Source organism: Photinus pyralis, unplaced genomic scaffold, assembly GCF_008802855.1.
Source record: "Photinus pyralis isolate 1611_PpyrPB1 unplaced genomic scaffold, Ppyr1.3 Ppyr1.4_LG3a, whole genome shotgun sequence".
In the NCBI taxonomy this organism is placed as follows: Eukaryota; Metazoa; Arthropoda; class Insecta; order Coleoptera; family Lampyridae; genus Photinus; species Photinus pyralis.
Genome location: NW_022170509.1, coordinates 18,366,436 through 18,386,819, shown reverse-complemented (window position 1 = coordinate 18,386,819; position 20,384 = coordinate 18,366,436). Strand labels below are relative to the sequence as shown.

The 20,384-nt window shown below is 36.4% G+C and overlaps 1 protein-coding gene across 1 annotated transcript; it reads right to left on the bottom strand.

Moving 5' to 3' along the window:
* Nucleotides 1-7,457: 7,457 nt before the first annotated feature.
* LOC116165880 (nodal modulator 3) lies at nt 7,458-20,179 on the bottom strand. Its single transcript, XM_031480609.1, has 14 exons — nt 19,792-20,179; nt 19,644-19,743; nt 19,308-19,594; nt 19,104-19,263; nt 18,824-19,054; nt 18,154-18,322; nt 12,394-12,655; nt 12,152-12,348; nt 11,928-12,106; nt 11,419-11,881; nt 11,122-11,372; nt 10,880-11,073; nt 8,300-8,552; nt 7,458-8,256 (listed from the first exon to the last, which is right to left on the bottom strand). The coding sequence occupies exons 1-14, from the start codon at nt 19,917-19,919 to the stop codon at nt 7,624-7,626; spliced, it is 3,507 nt and encodes a 1,168-aa protein (XP_031336469.1). The 5' UTR covers nt 19,920-20,179; the 3' UTR covers nt 7,458-7,623.
* Nucleotides 20,180-20,384: the final 205 nt, after the last annotated feature.

Genomic DNA, 20,384 nt, shown 5'->3' with positions numbered 1-20,384 from the left:
AAGGGCATTAAAGATAGGTACCTACCATCCGGATACAAAGGTGCCAGTATCAGATTTTTACTTACTCACTCATTTGTCAGAAAAGTACGGTTTACAATGTCACCAATGTGAAGATTATGTAGGCGTTTTTGAACTGGTACCTTAGAAATTATGTCCACGTAATTTCATTGTTCGAAAGGATATTGCCAAAAAATTGAACGTGGCACTTGCAAAACAAGAAAAAATCAGTTAGTCCCTTGACCATTGCCTATAACTATTGCTGAGAATAGAAATGGAAAATTCGAAACCGGTGGCGAGTATCATGTACACTGACGAACGGACGGACGGACAGAAAGTCCAAAATGATGAACGAGCCGAGTCGCTCGTTAATAAAGGAGGAAATGGACAAAATATTAGCAATACATTGCAACCATACTGCTAGTGTAAGTGAAGTATGCGGTAGATATGTTTGTTTGTGAAGATCTAGTCATTTTATTCGAAACAAGATACGAATAGAAACGAATACGATTTTCAGTAAGGGAATTTTTTGACACTCAGCTTGCATTCGGAAACGCCATTTTAATCCGGTTCATATTCAATAGCACTAATTCTTGAACTCAACGATTGGCAAAGGCCATCGCTGTCTCTTTCCGTTCTGGAGTTAGATGAGGAACAGACGGATGGACAAAACCCACATAAAGGGAATTTCTTTTGAAAAATTCCCCTAAAAAGCGGAGATGTTGTGAGTGCTTATGCACACAATATGGTAATAAGTGACGAATATGCAGAGCTGAAAGTTGGCGTATGATTATTTTGATACAGTCCATAAATTAATTGTCACGACTGAGTCTGAACGTCGGTCCAGCCGGCTGTCCGCACAATAACTAAATATTTGGCAGTGAAGCTCAAATTTGATACATGATTTAGGAAAGAAGTGATTAGATTTTGGGTTTCGGCCGTCCACTCCCTAAGGCACTGCGACACAAAACTAGTGCTCGCGTTACTCCCTGATGGCTTTGCGTGGTATTTACAACACTTATACAAAAACAAATAATCGCCTTTTTTTACCGTATTTTGATGGGAATTAATTAACATATTATTACATAACTTGCTCACGATTTGAAAATGAACACGATAATTTCCTAAGCAAAAACAGTTGTTAGTGTACCTAACCAAATTGCTTGGGAAGGTTACCCAAATAAAAATGTCGCATCCTAATGTGATAAAAAAAAAGAAAACGACTAGACCACATCACATGAATTTATTCAACGTACCTACAAAAAATACACGTGGTATAGATCCAAGACAAAAAAAGAGATGGTTCCAATTAACATTTTTTAATAGAATATTACTCGTATAATGCTCTAAAACTGATTCAGTGGCATAATTAGACACAGATTTAAGTAAACCATTTTCCAGGTTTGAATAAGTTGAAAAATTCATTGCCATGGTCATCTTTTAGATAGTCGCCCACGAGTTACGGGTTATACCTACCACGACCGTGTAGGCAGATAAATACGAAATTTTTATTTATGTGTTTATTTTGTCTCTAAAGAAGTTCGTTGTTTTGCGCAACTAATTCCAACACACGAAACTCGTTTTCCTTATGTCCTCAATTCGTTTTCAGAAAATCGGGGACCGTATAAGTATTTTACTCAATTTCAACCGAGCAATGGGAACATAGCCCTTATCAAACAATGTGCAATGTTATCGAATGTATTAAAATCCGAGCCATTTTTTGAAAAATTTTTCGAGAATAACAGGTTTACAAACTACCGGCAACACCCAGCAATCGTGTATTATAATTTAGCCTTTTGAGATTGGGTTGTTGTAGAAGAAGTAAATGGTTGCATTTTTTAGATTCAATCTGGTGCCCAAAAAGGGGTCCGTTGATAAAAAATTAGGTACTTTGCGTGCTGAACAGGGAACAATAGGATAAATGGTCCTGATCAAACGAACCAAATTTCCCAAATTCCATAAAAGCGAATAGTAATCGTTTTCTAATGTGTATGGACATAAATTGAAATAAAACACGTTAACTATTCCTAATCACATTTTGCAAAAATTTGAGAATGGACATAATATAAAAGAAGGACAATGCTCAGGCTTGTGTAGAAGTAAATATTTGGTGTGCGAAATGGTTGATTTGGTCCAACATAGTGCACTTAGAAAATATTGCGATTGCAGTTGATCCTCCCAAATTCAAATAATAAATAGTTTTTTGTCAGAGATTCTCAAACATTAAAACTGTTCAGTGCAATGAATGAAAGAAAACAAAACTAAAACTCAAACCGGTCGAATATATTACCACAGAACGATGGCCTCTTTTTTCTCTTTTAAACTAAACGATTTTGGACACTAATTTTGATTCCTTTTTGAAATCGATTGTTCTTACCCGCTCAGATAGTATGCGGAAGTAGTCGCGCAAGAACTTCAGATTTCTTTGCGAGAGAGTGAATTCATAAACATAATAATTTATTGTTAATATTCAATTCTTGGCTATTAACAACCATAACGGGGTATTCGTGTTTGTTGCCAAATATCGTATATAGGCAGCTGCTAAAAATGTTATAATAAATTCTCGGTTACATGCGGTTGGTTTTTATTATATCGAAATCTACACCAAACAGTAGCCTTGGGCTAAGTTCATCAAAATTGACTTGACGTTTGTATTAAATGGTATATAATTAACAGTAAGGTCAAGTAATAAATAAATACAAGCAGGTACTTGTAAGGAATACCTTCAGGTACTATTCCAAAGGTAGTCCAATTGTTGGATCAATATGATAATAAAATCTACTTACGGAAAGTTAGATACACCATAATGTGCTTGAAAAACGAAGAGAGAAGTAAACAGTCATACACTCAACACCGTAGGAGTTTTGTTTTCGAACTAGGTTTACCACGGCAGCGCAATTAAGTTGATGGGAGACAGTATGAGGTACCGATAGTACCATTCGTGCGACCTTTAAACACGAGTACACATTGACACGTAATTTCTGTAGCTTTATACCCCAACAGAGTTTAGCCGGAAAAGTAAAAATAAAGGCGAATTTTGTACTAATTCTTATCTTATCGCGTACCTACCTGTATTACTAATACAGTGCAGCATACATATCCGATCTTTGGAAAAACCCAAATACTTACTTTTTAAATATGTTTTTAAATTACATAATTAAATTAAAATACGTAAGGGTACCGTTTAATAAAAAGATTTGAAATGGCACCTGCCCCTCACTAATCGGACAAAATTTTAATCCTTATTTAATGTGAGTAAGTAAATTAAATATTTAAAAAGAATAACCCTATTATAGGTATTTTTTGACGCTCACTCAAAAATCTGGGTAAGTAGGTTTACTCAGTGAGATAGGTAATTCCAATGACCTATATCAGATTATCCTATTAACACGCTTCTATTGTGATCAATTTTAGTCATGCACATATCGGTAATGATACTATGAACAATGAGATTTCCTTCCTTCCTTATATGACATACTCGGTCTCTCAGGTGGCGGCGAGACGCTGATGATCATGATCTTGACATATCCGTCTAGTTAGGTGAAAGGTTACGAATTTGTCCTTGCCATTTATAATTTCTATTTTGGACAGCGTTTCTCCGTCATTTTGTAGATGGTTTATTCCTTCTTGCTCAGCGGCGCCAATGCGTTTTTTTGGGGAGGTTGTTCAACAACCGAAGATTGAGATTGCGAGGTATTCAGAGGCATCTCTGTTGTTTCGTTACAAACACGAAGGTACCCCGTTTCATCTGGATATGAATCAGATTATTGCATGACAACTTGGTCAAAAAACGGCACTTAAGAGAGGGAGACTTATATATTTACGATTGGAGGAACCGCCGTCCCATGGTGTCTGTGGAATCCAGACTGTTGAGTCTCTTTCGCCAACCAGTAGCTTTTGGAACATTCGTAGAAAAGTAAAATGGAAAAGACCTGACAGCTACCGTTACCTAATTATTGTATTTCTTATGCTGTTGATATACCTTACAAAGAGATGTGTAAATCAAAGGATATTACTTATTGTATTCATTATTGCTATTTCTCAGAAGTAAAGGAAGTTTGTGAAACGATAATATTTCAAACCCGAGACAGAAATTTAAAATCAAAACTTGTGTTTTAAGAATTTACTTGTCGAAGTGAGGATGAAGTAAGATCCACGTTTTAAAAACGGAAATTTAATAGCGAAATAAATTTTATTAAACAAATATAGCAAACGAGATCATGGGTATGGATCGTATGGATATATGCTCATTTTGAATTTCATACACTTCAGTTCAGAACTAACGAAAATGTCAAAAGGGCCTTCCCTATTTTTTGGCATACATTGCCATTTCACGAACTCCGATTTGATAAAAAAAATCCATCTGCAAAATCGGTTCAGTCGTTTTCGAGATATCGTACTAATGGACACACGGACAGACACCGCAGAATGATCAACTCGCTAGAAACTCCTTAATAATCTAGTTGACATTGCGTATACGCAAAATCAAATTTTGACACTGGTCTTATACTTGCTTTTATTTCAAGTGCCTATATATCAAATTTCATTTCATAAATAGAAAAGTTTTCAATTAGTCTAGATGCAAAAGGGTACTGTGAACGTTGAATCGATTAGACCATTGAATAAATAATTCAATGATTAGACTCAACTTTCGGCAGTGCGTAGTATATGACTGAAGCTATGGATTTCATGCAATTCGGTTCATAACTAACGGAGATATGTCAAAAGAGCTTTCCTTATTTTTTGGCCTACATTACTAATTGCTAACGGAAAGACGGACGGACACCGCAAAATTATGAACGAGTTCGTTAATAAATTAATTGCAAGAGTAAATTTTGAGAATGTTAGTTCACCGAGTAAAAATACGCTAGAAAAAAAAGAACTGATCAATAATAAAAAACAACCAACAAATTAATTGTTAAACTGTATAGCATATGATGGCATATTAGGATAATTGTCAAATAAATTTATAAAATGTCGAATCATAGGCTCCACTAGAATCCATGGCATATTTATAAAGAAGAACTCTCTGCTAGGTAATTGTCATTATTGATTATTGATGCCAGTGCGTCATTTCTATTTATAGGTATATTTCCGTCCTATCGTCTTTGGGTGCCTTTTGGAAGGCCCTAAAACTGTTTACCTTGCTTCCTAAAATATTAGTAGTAGGCCCTTTTAAAAAGAAGGGAAGCAGATTTGTTTATCAATTTCATTGGTAGAGCAAAATCTCATTACCCCGTAATATACAGGGTATTACATATAAGTATATAAAAAAATTGAGTAGTAGAAGGGATCAAAACAACGTGGGGAGCCACTCTAAAAAAATATTGGTGAAAGATGTATTTCTTGTTTAATTTTTTTTCTCAGCAAGCATGCGAGAGTGACAAAGAAATCTTTGAATAGGTTTTGGGTTTGCTCTTTCCGATTTTGCAAAAATTTTATCAAAATTCTTGCCACGAAAGGGCCCACCCTTAAATGTGGATGCGAAAATTCCGATTTCGATGAAATTTGGTATCTGAGGGTTTTTGAACATGAAAAAAAATTCCACTGCAATTGTTGGTCGGACAACAAAAATGGAGAAAATTTCACGAAATTTGTTATGTAGGTATAGTAGAATTGTCAAACAGTTTTTTAAAATCACTTTTCAAACAAAAGTTAAACTCATTTGAAAATTGGTTCTTCAGGTCAAAAAAGTATACCTACTCTGTCTACTAATGACTAAAATAGGTACTTACCGAAAGATTTCACTTTTCACACCCTCTTGAAGATGATACAATACAGGCGAGAAGACGGCTCACCAGGGGCGGACTGGCACGGGAGAGCGGGTGGCGATTGCCACCTAGCCTGTAGATTATAATGGCCCGTTGGAAATTCATAAGTATGTGCTGTATTTAGTTTCTTGCACTATTAATAAATTATTAACACGTTTCCCTAATTGGGGTTGATGTTAGGTTGTTAAAAAATTCTGTTTTAATTGAAGTGTTTTACAATGAATTTATCATTTTTTGTCGTAGTATTTTGAAAGTGCTGAAATACAATGATAGGCGACGCACCTCGTGTGGATTGTATATTTTGTTACTTTTAATTATCAGCTGCAATTTAAAAAAAACTGTATGGTAATTGATTTTCGAGAAAGGAGTACTTTAAAATGTTTCTGTGGTGCACCTCAGAGCTACCCCCCCCCCTCGCCAGCTTCATTACTACACTAATACTAAGTACCCAGTCCGCCCCTGTGTATAACCTTCCTTTTTTACCAAAATTCAACTACACCAAAATTTCTCGGGAAAACACTTTTTCTTATTAATTTGGGTTGGGTGCGTAGAATCCAAATCAATTCGTACTTTTTCGATCAGACTTCTCAATCAAAAGTTATAGACTAGAAACAAATTTCGAAAAAAAATTCAAAGGGCTGTAACTTTTGAACTAGTAGCCCAATCTTGGAACTGTTTGAAATTATGGATTCTACAGGCCACATTCTATAAGAAATTTTTTTTTCCGGGTCGATCTGAGACAATTTTTTTTTCGGGGCTCAAAAAAAGGCAGTGTATAACCTTCCTTTTTTACCAAAAAACGACTACACCAAAATTTCTCGGGAAAACACTTTTTCTTATTAATTTTGGTGCGTAGAATCCAAAACAATTCGTTCTTTTTCGATCAGACTTCTCAATCAAAAGTTATAGACTAGAAACCAATTTCGAAAAAAAATTCAAAGGGCTGTAACTTTTGAACTAGTAGCCCAATCTTGGAAGTGTTTGACATTATGGATTCTACAGGCCACATTCTATAAGAAAATTTTTTTGCCTGGTCGATCTGAGACAATTTTCTTTTCGGGGCTCAAAAAAAAGCAGTGTATAACCTTCCTTTTTACCAAAAATCGACTGCACCAAAATTTCTCGGGAAATCACTTTTTCTTATTAATTTTGGTGCGTAGAATCCAAAACAATTCGTAGTTTTTCGATTAGACTTCTCAATCAAAAGTTATAGACTAGAAACCAATTTCGAAAAAAAATTCAAAGGGCTGTAACTTTTGAACTAGTAGCCCAATCTTCGAAACTGATTTGAAATTATGGATTCTACAGGCCACATTCTATAAGAAAATTTTTTTCCGGGTCGATCTGAGACCTTAACTACTCCTACAGTTTTCAAGATATTTAGTTCGTTTTAATTTGCATTCGGTAGCTTGTAGCTCTGGCACCTCAACCAACAAAAATCACATACTGTAAAAAATCAGATGTGCGCATACGCAAAGTCAACTATCTTATTTGTACATACCGCATATTTGAAACAGATGTGCGCATGCGCAGATTGCGCAATGCTAAGTTTCTTACTTATATGAATATGTACGCCACAACTTTAGTCCATTACGTAACCTTTCGGGATGTACTGATCAATTAATAGAAAATGCGCTCGCAAAAACCTTTTTTTCAAATATGGCAAACTGACTACAGAGGAGCCTTAAATAAAAAAATTAGGAAACATTTTTATTAATTTTTACAATAGTGAATTAAAACAATAACAATAATAAATTAACAAAGGAGTTATGTTTCAATTATTTTAACATCCTGTTACCATAATGGAATGCTAATCTAAAGAAAAAGAATACTAATTTTCTAACCTTCACTATTTTTAAGTTCTTCGCTGCTTCACCTTGCGCTTGGTAGCATTTATATTTTGTACTATTTGATCGATTTCGTTAGCGTCCAAGACATACTCGCTCGTGGAGGGTTTTCGAAAATAATTCACAAACCAATTAATACTTGCGAAATTGAACTTGGCGCATTGATCTTTAAGAAACTGAGAAGTGATGTCGATGTTATACATCGCAATTAGTATAACGAAAATAAACAGTAGTGTCCATACGGAAGTTTGTTTAATGTTTTGTTCGACAGCATTCGCTTTTGTTAAGTACTCCATGTAGATGTATTTAAATGAAGTATTCGCGGTAAAGTAATAAGTATTCGCTTTGATTTTGCTTGATAAGGGTCCCGATTCTAAATACAAAGAATATTGCTTCTTGTCCATTGGAACCGATGGAATTTGTATGAGAACGCCAACGTTGTTTTCCTTGACTATCTTGTAGTTTGAGCTGTCAATTTTGGAAGTATGGACAACAGTGGAAGGTGTCGATTCCCTTGTCAATTTTACTTTTAGATTTTTATAAACTTCTGGGTTTTCAGCGAAAATGCGCACCATAATGTCGGTGTTCGGAGTGGAGCGGAATATTGTAAACTTAATATTGTGTAAGTCATTGTTAACAATCTGTAAGAAGAGTTTTATTGCAGGCATCACTTGAGATCATTACCATCCCAAGCAGAGAAGAGGGCGCTGCTCGTTCGATTGGACGTTTTTCATCTAAACAATCTTTTACTATAATATCGTATGCACAATACGGTTGTAGCCCTCGAATTCGGAAGTTTCCATTCTGTTCAGAGGTAGCTTCTTCGGAATACTGAGTACAATTGTTTATGCCGTTAGCAACAACCGATATTCTCTCTTCTGGCTCACCATTTAAGGTTGTTACCTGCCCAAAAGCGCTGTAGGCTACACGTTTGCCCCTGAAAATATAAACATTTAAAAAAGCTTCCCGACATCAATTTAAGAATAAAACTAGGAAATGGAATTAGAACGCTATATCTCTCATTGAGAGAAAGTGCATCTATCAACTGACAGCTGCCACTTTATAAGCCCATTAGAATATCTGTAATGCTATGTGCGTATGATCACAGTTAGCTATTGTAGTATGGTACATTAAAAGAACTGATATAGCATCCGCACCAACAACTCTCTCAGAAGATCCAGATAAACATAAACTACAAAAGGCAAGCTGATAAAATATAGTCTGTACATTATTGTTTACGAAAATTAATTGTTTGGAGGTTTAAAAATACTGCTGTGGTAACACGCATAGTGGAGACTGTAAAATTTTTTTATCTTTATGAGAATTAAGGGTGATTGCGCGACATAGGTTTTTTTTGTTTAATTATGTGGGAAAGATAGATGTGCGAAATTGTTTCTTTTATTAAATTTATTTCAGTTGATAAAATTTGCAGGTGTTTCTTTGGATAAAATTTCTTTATCTTTAGAGATATTATTTTAGTCCTTCTGTTTGTATACAATGGACAGGTGTGTTGAAAGTGAATGGTTTTGGATAAAAGAGTAAACCTTCTTGCAAAAATCTGGCGGTGGTTCACGATTTCGCAGTATTATAAAATGTAAACAAAGAAATTAAAAGGAAATTCGCAGACATTCTTCCTAAACGTCGTGCACGAAGACTGCCTTCCTAAGCTCCGCAAGGCCGCCATTTGTGTCCCAGGGGAATCTAAGATCATTCTGTCGGCTACTCTGAATTAGGTTTTCCTAATCCACAGATAAATACCGAAGTAGTATAGAACTGAAGACCTTCTGCAGGGGTACCTCTAAAAGGCATTATGCGGATGACTCTGTAATTGGGCGCAAGCCTGTTGAGAGCCCAGAACAAGAGAGGGACAATAAATAATACTAATAACTAAAACGGCGCTTGGAAGAGCAGATTTTCTGGGCAAGAATAGGTAGCTGTTGTCTCTTCCACACAGTCCGTGAATTAAGATCAACCTCAAGGGAGGCTGATAGTTTTCGGCATTGAGGAAGAGGACCAGGCAAACCTACTAGCCGGGGGGAGGGGGGGCTCAGTTATGGGTTTTCCTCTCTAAAGGTGAGAGTCAGCAACCCTGTGCCGAACCAAAGGTGGTTAATACGACAGTATAACCACCACAACATTAGCAACCTAAGATCAATGATTGCACCAGTGTAAGGAACTCACCTGGGCCGATTTCGAACTGGGAGCGACTATTAGTTCCTGGGTACTGATTCTAGCCACGCAACATAAACAAAGTCGCCATGCACTAGAGCAAATAGCAAACAGCAATACCCTCGAGTTCGTATTGGTTAAAGGGCATGCTGGAGCAAGCCAATGAGTTACCCCAACTGGCCTCAAAAGATGTTTTATGGCCCAGAGCCGGCTCTTCCAATAAGCTAGAAGGAACTTGATGTTAGATTGTCGCCAAGCAAGAGAGGCCTTCAGAGGACCATCTTGTAGCCTAGCACATTTTTGCTACAGGGCTATCAAGTTAACTAAACAAGGACGGTGCATGTGTTTGGGGGAACCACCATCTTGTAGAGGATCTTACACAGACAACGAGACAGCACACCACATACTTTGTGAATGTCCCACTCTTAGTGCAATGAGACGATACATGTTGGGAGTATTCTGGCCAAACATGAATACAATTAGAATCGCTTCCCCTTCCAATATCCTTAGGCGCTTCTCACGTGTGGGATGGCTTGAGAGACTTTGCGGGGTCGGACAACTCTACTCAGGAAAATAGTACAAAGGGCCCAAATGTGAAGCCTAAGTACGTGTGGACCTAATCCACCCTAATATCGTAATCCAGTCTAATTATTTGTGAAAATGCAAGTCGTACTGTATATTTAATAGACAAAAACCAGCAACCACATGATATGTTTTATTGGGTGGGTGGGGTTTCAGCCAAGGCTGCTCTATCAACTTAACCCATTATATATTTACAAATATCCATACCGGATTTGAACCAGGTCTTAGTACCACAGTCAAGGTTCCATGCCGCGGCATATGTGTGCAAAGTTCATGAGGTCATCAGGGAATTTAAAAATCTCTTATTGTCGAGTTTGCAGCCCCGGATTGAGTTCGTTGGTATTTTGAAGCCATTGAACTAGTATAGTACCCCCACTACAGTGCTAGAATGTTGTGTTCATTGCTGGGAACAATGAACAGCTATGCAGTAAACAATACCGAAGAAACTTTTTAGAGCTAATTCAAAATACCAATTTCATATTTAGTTTTAGTTCGTTTGGAACAGAGTTTTACCTTAACTTTACATGAACTGTAGCTCCCTCTTTGACATCTATTATCTTTGAAGACGGACTAAACTGATATTCCTTCATCATGGGCTTTAGAAAATATTCACTGGGGCTGAGAGAAGCGAAAGTAATTTTTCCGTCTTCGTTAGTTTGCAAATTACTTCTATAGCTCTCGCCACCAGATAATGAGAGTAAAGCACCCTTAAAAAATCAAAATTATTGTAAGCTCGCAAAGCACGTACCATATACTTGTAGAGGAGTGTCACTCTCATCTATGACTTCGACAATAACTTCGGCTAGTTTACGAGCGATGAAATCTCCGTCTTCATTCGGGCCTACCAGAATGTATGTGTCTTTCTTTGCCGAGACGATATAATTTTTTGAATCGTCTTGTGGAGGAAATCGATATTTTCCTTCTTCGTCTGTCACAGCCATCAATACTTCCGCATTTTCAGTCTCAATTGTAATTAAAGCTCCGGGAATCGGCGGAATAATTTTCCCTGTTAAGATAATTTATTAAAATATCTCGAAACATTGCAACTTCACCTTGAAAGACTTTCCCTTTAATGGCTTTAAATTGAACTCCAAGGTTGGTACAATCATTATGCCCAACTATCGATAAAATCGGCGGATTGACGTACAAAACATCAGATTGTGGCACCAATATCGCAGTTTCCTCTGGTTTTAAAGACAATGTTAGAACATACTGATTATTTACATACGGCAGTGGTCCTATGGGAGTTTTAACCCCGCCTATATTCACAATTAGCGACAGATCTCCGTAGTTTTCCTTCGCAGCCACAGTCAACACCAACTCGTGCTTAATGGGGGTCAGATACACTTCGTTAACTTCAGCGTCTGTGCTAAAGGGAATAATATCATTTTCGTAAGTGTGACAGCTGTCTAATTTGAATTCATAGAGCCCCGGCTTTTCCAGACATACCCTTGTTGTCCCTTTGGATAGGTGAACTGCCTGTGACACTTTTTGATCACGCACCCTATATTTCACCTATAAATTTCCATTAATCAAGAAATGAGACAATAAAGAGTACTACTTCGGCATCATGAGGGGAGACAAAGCTAACGGAATAACCAGTTTGTACAAAAGTTGGTGCTGTTTCTTCAACGGTATTAACGGTTAACAAGTACTTCTCTTCCTTCCAACAGAACTTATTTGGAGTTAAGAACACCTCATAATTACCGGGCCTAATGTTTTGAAACTTGAACACATTCCCTACAACAGACGAATTGCAATCGATCTTGAAAAGCATACAGGTACCATTTAAATCTGCAAAAATATCCTCCACTTCAAAAGGAGCGTCATTAATTCTTGGCCTTAACACAACCTTCAAGGATTGACAATCTTCAGTCTTAATGCAATTTACTTTACCAGAGACTACAGCTTTCAACTGGGAAAACGTGACCCCCGATAGCGGGCTGTCGATCACTTCTATCGTTTGATATATTGGGAAGAACCTAAGAGTCCGAATGAACAAAAGAACTAAAATGGCAGATACTTACTGAATTCCGTGGGCTTTCTCCGCGTCACTCACGGAGACGTGCATTTTGTACTTGCCGGGTCCGAGGTATAGACAAAATTTACCCTCCGGTATAACAGAGCTTGTAACGAACATCTCGGCGTTAAGGGACGACTCGACTGTGATGCTTTGGGATTTATCGCTTAACACATTGCCGCATACTTCGTATTTTGATGGAAAGAAATCTGGGAGGATTGCCACGCTGCCGTCAATTTTGATTGTTTGTTCTCGAAATTGCACTTGATCTAAATTACAACATTCAATAATAATTAATATGAGTATGTATTGATATTATTAATATCATCGTCAAATTGAAAGCAGAAAGTTGTGTAAATGCATATGAATGTTTATGTAAAAAAATTAATTGCGCCTAACGCCACGGTGGTGACAAAGTGGCATTTTGGACAAACAGGCGTTAAGAGTAAAATTGAGTTCTCTTGCGGGTTAAATATCGCCAATCACACCAACGCTAACTTTCAAGGAACGCGCCAAACGTCCCCACTTACGCCGAAATAACGCATACATTGTAAAACACCTGCATTATCTCTTCTAACAGCGCTAAGAACACGTGCGTTAATTAAATTTAGTCCGATTACAAACCTTATCGCAAACGACCTGATGTCCCTACATTTTAACACGCAATTTGACGTTTTACAATACACAAATTTAAATAAACAATTTACAAAAGCGATAAACTTTAAACAAGAAAATAATATGTAAAATGATATACTTGGTCTCGTATATCAACCGGCCGCGTTCTAGAATTCACGGTGACTTTTCGTATTCCGTATTTTGGTAATTGCGCGAGGCAAGGCGAAACAGACAACTTTCTCTAATAAAGCCAAAAAGAAACTGCGCATGAGCAAAAAACCTTATTTGCACAGAAATTTCATCGAAAAAGTCCCTTTAACAAAATGTACGTGTAAAAAAATGGGAATGCGCATGCGCAATGAATAACTTCCTTATTTGTGGAGCAATTTAATTGAAATTTTGATGGTAGTTTCCTCTAAGAAAAGCAAACACCCGGAAATGAATGAAGGGTAATTTGATATCAAAATTTGAAAGACAACATTACAATGTTGCTTTGAATGTTAATATATGAGGCGCCGTTTGTGCCATAAATATATTTATAAAAGTAATGGGGATATGCAAAACTGAAAGCAATATATAAATCACTAAAGTATTAAAATATATCACAAGTTCACATTATATATCACTGCCGAAAAGAAATCATTCACATCACATTTTGTATAATCCTCATCCGCACCGGTTTATAAATATGTATCACTTCACGTGTGCCAAAATGCAATGTTAGTTGCGGACAACAAATCGGTGAGGCCTTATTGGATAACATATAGAGAGCAGTAACAGCTTTTCAAAAATTCAAATTCGCTTGTGGATTCCGATTCGCGCGGAAACGTAAATTAGTTGATGTCAGTGTGTCCTGTAGTCAGCGTTAACGTCTTTTTATTTTTTAGTACTTGCAAGTGTAAGGTACGTTTATTAATTCTTACAAATGACCACCAAATTTCGAGGGATGTGTGAACTGCACTGTTAGGGTTGTTAATTGGTCTAGGACTCAAAAGGTCGGCCCGCCGTTCTAAGAATCTCTTAGAAGAGGGTTGACATTATTTTACTGCATTCATAGTAAATCTGAAAGCCATTCCTGTAGAATCCATAATTTCAAACAGTTCCAAGATTGGGCCACTAGTTCAAAAGTTACAGCCCTTTGAATTTTCTTTCGAAATTGGTTTCTAGTCTATAACTTTTGATTGAGAAGTCTGATCGAAAAAGTACGAATTGTTTTGGATTCTACGCACCAAAAATTAATAAGAAAAAGTGTTTTCCCCAGAAATTTTGGTGTAGTCGATTTATGGTAAAAAAGGAAGGTTGTACACTGCCTTTTTTTGAGACCCCAAAAAAAAATTGTCTCAGATCGACCGGGAAAAACATTTTATTATAAAATATGGCCTGTAGATTCCATAATTTCAAACAATTCCAAGATTGGGCTACTAGATCAAAAGTTACAGCCCTTTGAATTTTCTTTCGAAATTGGTTTTTAGTCCATAACTTTTGATTGCGAGGTCTAATCGAAAAAGTACGAATCGTTTTGGATTCTACGCACAAAAACTAATAAGAAAAAGTGTTTTCCCGAGAAATTTTGGTGTAGTCGATTTTTGGAAAAAAGGAAGGTTATACACTGCCTTTTTTTTGCCACGAAAAAAAAATTGTCTCAGATCGTCCCGGAAAAAAATTTTTCTTATAATAATAATAATAATAATAATAATAATACTTCTTTATTTCTTACTATATACAAATGAAGTCTTTTCAATGCATAAGAAGAAATACGTCCTAATGTATTACATTTACCTACTATTCTAAAAATTCGTTAATGGAATAGGGTTCCATGTTTATTAAAAATTGTTTTCTTTTAAATTCGTTAATATCCCTAATCAGTTTAATACTTTCTGGGAGATGGTTAAAGAATTTCATTGAATTGTAGTAGGTGCCCCTTCTAAACAATGACAGGTGGTATTCAGGTATTCCATAATTTATTTTATTATTATTATTTCTCGTAAGGTACTGATGGTTTAGGGAATTAGTTCTAAAGTATTGAGAATTTTTAAATAGAAATATTATACATTCATAGATGTATAATCCGTATATGGTTAAGAGCTTGTTGTGCTTAAAGATGTTTCTGCAGCTTTGTCTATTATTTAGCTTGAAGGTTACTCTAATGGCCGTCTTTTGTATTTTAAATAGTCGCTGCATTTGTGAGGAGCCTCCCCAAATGATTATACCATAGTCCATATTTAAGTATTGATACAAAATTTGAGTGGTATATGCGTAACCTATCTTGTATCTCAAGCAGCTGTGCCATGATGCGGAGACTGTAACAGGCAGCATTTAGTTTCGGACGTATCATACTGAAATGCTCCGAAAAATCAAGATGCTGATCTAAGCGGATTCCCAGTACCTTTAAATGATTAACTGTCGTTACTTCCATTTGTGCTTTGTTGGACGAGAATGTTAGTGACTTGGGAGTTATCATTTTAGATTGTTTTGTTTTAAATATAATAGACTGAGTTTTGTCTATGTTTAATTGGAGGCCGTTATTTTCAAACCATTTACTTAGTTGAAGTACCTGAGTTCCGTGACAGTGTGTCAGATTAGAAATATCTGATCCAGTCATTATAACATTTGTATCATCTGCATAGTTAATGAGTGAACAGTTGTTATTTGACATTGAACCCGATTGTAAATCGTTTATAAAAATGACAAACAGCAGTGGAGCTAATTTGCTTCCTTGTGGTATTCCTAAAATAATTTCGAGGGGTAAAGATGTGAAACAGATGTTATTCTGCTGTATTTGAACGTACTGCTGACGATTAGAGAGGTAACTTTGGAACAACTTCAGGGCCACTCCTCTTACACCATAATTTTCCAATTTATTTAACAGTATTGTATGTTTAACGCTATCGAAAGCCTTGGACAAGTCTAAAAATAGGCCACATGCTATTTTACCTTTATCTAGGGCCTGTATCACGGAGTTTGTAATTTCGAACAACGCTGTATCTGTACTTTTCCCTGATAGAAAACCATGTTGGAACGCATTGAAAGTGACTCGTGACTTAAAGAATTTTAACAGTCGATTATATAAGACTGATTCAATTATTTTGCTAAAGGTACTTAGCTGACTGATTGGACGATAATTGTTCACAGAATTGCGATCTCCCTTTTTATGTAGCGGTTTGACGACTGCAATTTTAAGAACGGTTGGAAATATCCCATCACTTAGCGATCGGTTAAGAAGCGTAAGTAAGGGATAGCTAATAGCCGGAAGAATCTTCAGCAGCATTTGTACGGAGATACCATCTTGCCCAGTACAATGTTTATTTCGCATGTTGCTAATAATGTCAATCAATTCCGTTTTATCAACAGGATATAGGAACAAAGATTGTTGAATAGAAGGGAAAGATAAGTAAGTTTTGTCAATGCTGCTTTGGCATGTGTTTGATGGTAGCCCATTTCTATCCACCGAGAAAATGAAGTGGTTGTTGAGTTCGTTTACTATTGTAGTAGGATTGTCGAACGCAAATTGATTGTCCGATACTACTTTGGTGTTACTATTCGAGTTAATAATTTTCCAAACGGTTTTGGATTTATTACTCGAACTATCGATAATTTTTTTGTAGTATGCTTTTTTAGTTTCGTTTAGTTGGCGGATATATTTAACTTGGGCTTCTCTATAGAGAGGCTTAAATTGTGGATAGTGTTTTGAAAAATTATGTAGAAAATTCAGATGTTCTCTGTTGCTATACAGTTCTGGTGAGTACCATTTATCTTTTTTATAATGTACGTATTTGTAGGGGAAGAATATGTCATGATAGTAGGTGAGTACATTAATAAAGGATGTCCAACTAGAATCAGTATCCTTCATGAGTATATCATGCCAATTTAGATCCCTGAGGGTATGCGTGAATAAGTCAATCTGATTTTTTGAGAATGATCTCACCTTGTGACGTTTATGCTTTAGATTGTTTACCTGGAACGTAATATATTGACCATCATGGTCAGAAATATTAGTGTTAACGACATCACTGTCAAATCTAGTAAGATTAGTGACAATGTTATCAAGGCAATGATTATGTCGGGTCGGTTTGTTAATAGTAAGTACAGCATTGTACGACTCCGCTAAATTGCGGAATGTTATGTTTTCATTGTCATTGGAAAGAAAATTAATATTGTAGTCCCCTAAGATTATAAATGGTTAATATATATAGAACGTGGGCCTGTAGAATCCATAATTTCAAACAGTTCCAAGATTGGGCTACTAGTTCAAAAGTTACAGCCCTTTGAATTTTCTTTCGAAATTGGTTTCTAGTCGAACTTTTGATTGAGAAGTCTGATCGAAAAAGTACGAATTGTTTTGGATTCTACGTACCAAAAATTAATAAGAAAAAGTGTTTCCCGAGAAATTTTGGTGCAGTCGATTTTTGGAAAAAAGGAAGGTTGTACACTGCCTTTTTTTTCCACGAAAAAAAAATTGTTTCAGATCGTCCCAGAAAAAAAATTTTCTAATAGAACGTGGCCTGTAGAATCCATAATTGCAAACAGTTCCAAGAGGGTAGATGTTTTTTATTAGAGGTAGATAATGTTAAGGCTCAAGGCTCAAGTGACTGCGCATGCGGTGTCGGTTTCAACGCAAGATATACCGGTGTTAATAGGACACCCTTTTACGGCGTTACCTGGAGTACCTACTAGTGATTAAGGATGATAAGCAGTTATCATAACAGACGGGGAACTAAATAAAATACAAGGTATTCATCAGAAACCACAGAAAATAGCCTTATATACAAAAGGTCCCTGCTTAATACCTAAAGACACCTTAGTAAATATTGTAGTTAGGTCCAGAGATAACAATAATTTTAGAGATTTATTTGTAGAAGCTAGTTTGCGCCTGGAAATGAATATTCCATTCCGCGAACTATAATTAGATTAAGCTCGAATAATGAAGGTGTTATAACCATAATAAACTTGGCAGACGATGATTTTGAAATTGGAGGAAATGAACTTTTGGTTAGGGCATTTTATCCAATAGCGCCTCACCGATTTGTTGTCCGCAACCAACATTGCATTTTGGCACACGTGAAGTGATAGATATTTATAAACGGGTGCGGATGGGGATATACAAAATGTGATGTGAATTTACACAACACTAATTAACATAAGTTTACCTTACCTGCTACGACCTTAATTGTATACAAATTGGCATTAATTTTGTCCAAATTGTACACTCCATCATCTCCAGTTACAAGTACTTGATTTCCATTTAAGAAAACCGTAGCCCCCTTTAGTGGTTTTCCGTTTTTCGCAGACAATACACGCCCAGATATGCTATAACCTGCAATCTATCGTTAAATTTATCAATATGGTACTCAACCCGATTGCCAAAGGTTCCGTTTTTAACACCACAAGAATACAGAAACCAAAAGGACGCCAAAGCTAAACCAGAAGCTTGAGAGATAATAGAATAATAATTAATAAACCATTTATTTATCCATAGAATTGCAAAAAAAACCTCACATATGTCAATATGTGTATTAGGCACTACATGTACAAAATTGTTCGGTAGCACCTCAGGTATCCATCTAAGCGTTAAAACTGTTTCAGCAGCTAAAGTACTATTTTCCATGAACACGGTAGGAAACCTTGTTAAAGAATATATGTCTACCTCGCACTATGCAGGTGAACCTTGCAATTTCATTTATTAGAGAAAAAAGGGACCTGGCAACCATATTTAACACAGAGATTTTAACATAAACCTTTGCAGCAATCAAGACCATACCTTTACTCTCAATGTAAGAAAAAGCAGTCTAAAACACATTCTATTTTTATCATTTGATACTCACCTCAAATTTTTGAGGCAAAACAATATCCTCGTGGCGAACCTCAAATTGAATAACATTTGGTTCAAAATGAACATTTCTGCCTATGGAATGGGGCATAATAAAGTATTTACCGGGAGATACCACAGGAAAATAAAATGCACCGTCCTTGGTGGGAAGTACATGACATAATTGGCCGCTCTGTCGAATATCGGGAACACGTTTCTTATTGCAATTATCAACAAAAACTGTGCTCTAAAATCCAACACACTCAAATAAAAAGTCATCAATACCCATTCCCTACCTCTGTATCTCTAAACAACACCAAATTAACATTATTGACAAAGCTCTCGGCTGTAATTAAACCGCTAACACCAAAGCCAGCGACGATTAAGCTACCAGATGGTAATTCAGTGTTTCCTTCAGTCACTTTAACAACCAACGAGTTCTTCACAAACTTCCACCTAATAAACATATAAAATATATACATAAAACATCGCAAACATACTTAGAATGGGAAACAGTAACCGAATATTGGCCCGGAAATACGGGTGTGAAAAAAAAGGTTCCCCCATCGGTCGTAACGGTCCTACGAACGTGATTGGCATGTTTCAACTCGACCTCTATTCCGGCAGGCCCATAGCCGTTTCCCTGAAAGCTCTCCACCTTGCCCGTAATACCGAATCCTTGGAAAACGAAGTTGATGTCCTTTCCCTGACTGCACAAGTCCGTTGATCCATCGATCTCTAAGGCGACTTCGGTCGGACTGAAACTCCAACCAGGAGGAGGTTGCAACTGTAACATAGTAATGTCTAACAATTCTAAATGGAGCAAGGTCGGATACCTTTAAAATGTAATCGCCTTTGTCGTATAAGGGAATGAAGTAGTAGCCATTGTTCGGAGCACAACTGGTCTGATCTTTCAATATTCCCTGTTTAGTATATCTAGAATATTCGTAAAGTCAGATTTTATTACATTGTACAATACTTTACATTCGTATTTCAACTTTGGAGAAATCTATTTGTACGTGGCTTTTTATAAAACCACCACAGCCAAGGACGTCATCACATTTTACGTTAGAGATAAAATAGAATACGAGAAGATATATAATTAAATTCATTTTTGAAATAAATAAATTATAAATTAAGGGTGGCTATAGGTTAGAATTAGTACTAAAGTGAGGTTAAAAAGCTGTCACGAGTCGGTCAGTTACTTACATAATAGTTCTAATGACCTCTCGGACATAGTAACTATGAAATTCAGTGACGTGCCGGTAAGACGCGGAAACAGGGCCAGCCCCAGCACCTATATCGATTCGAAAGGGAAAATTTACATCTTGAGTAGGTATAGTTGGAGAGTCCGATTTGTGCAGAAGCACTTCATGATGTCTCTGCTGATAGAACAGTATAACTATTTTCTATTTAAAGCAGTGATATCAATCTCGATCTGTATTTTTTACCGAGTTTTTCCAATTAGTTACCATCAACCTGTGTTAAAAGTGTTAGTTGCTCGATACTTTTTGGGCTACAAATTTTTAATCATTTAACTTCCCTACCATTTGTTTTAGTACAAACACGTTCACATT

Excerpts from the sequence above, each read along its gene's own strand:
- LOC116165880 (XM_031480609.1), bottom strand. The coding sequence starts at position 19,919 with ATGAATTTAATTATATATCTTCTCGTATTCTATTTTATCTCTAACGTA. Across the intron at positions 19,595-19,643 it reads AAGGCGATTACATTTTAAAG|TTGCAACCTCCTCCTGGTTG; the intron begins GTATCCGACCTT and ends ACTATGTTACAG. Across the intron at positions 19,055-19,103 it reads TGTTGTTTAGAGATACAGAG|AGCACAGTTTTTGTTGATAA; the intron begins GTAGGGAATGGG and ends GTTGGATTTTAG.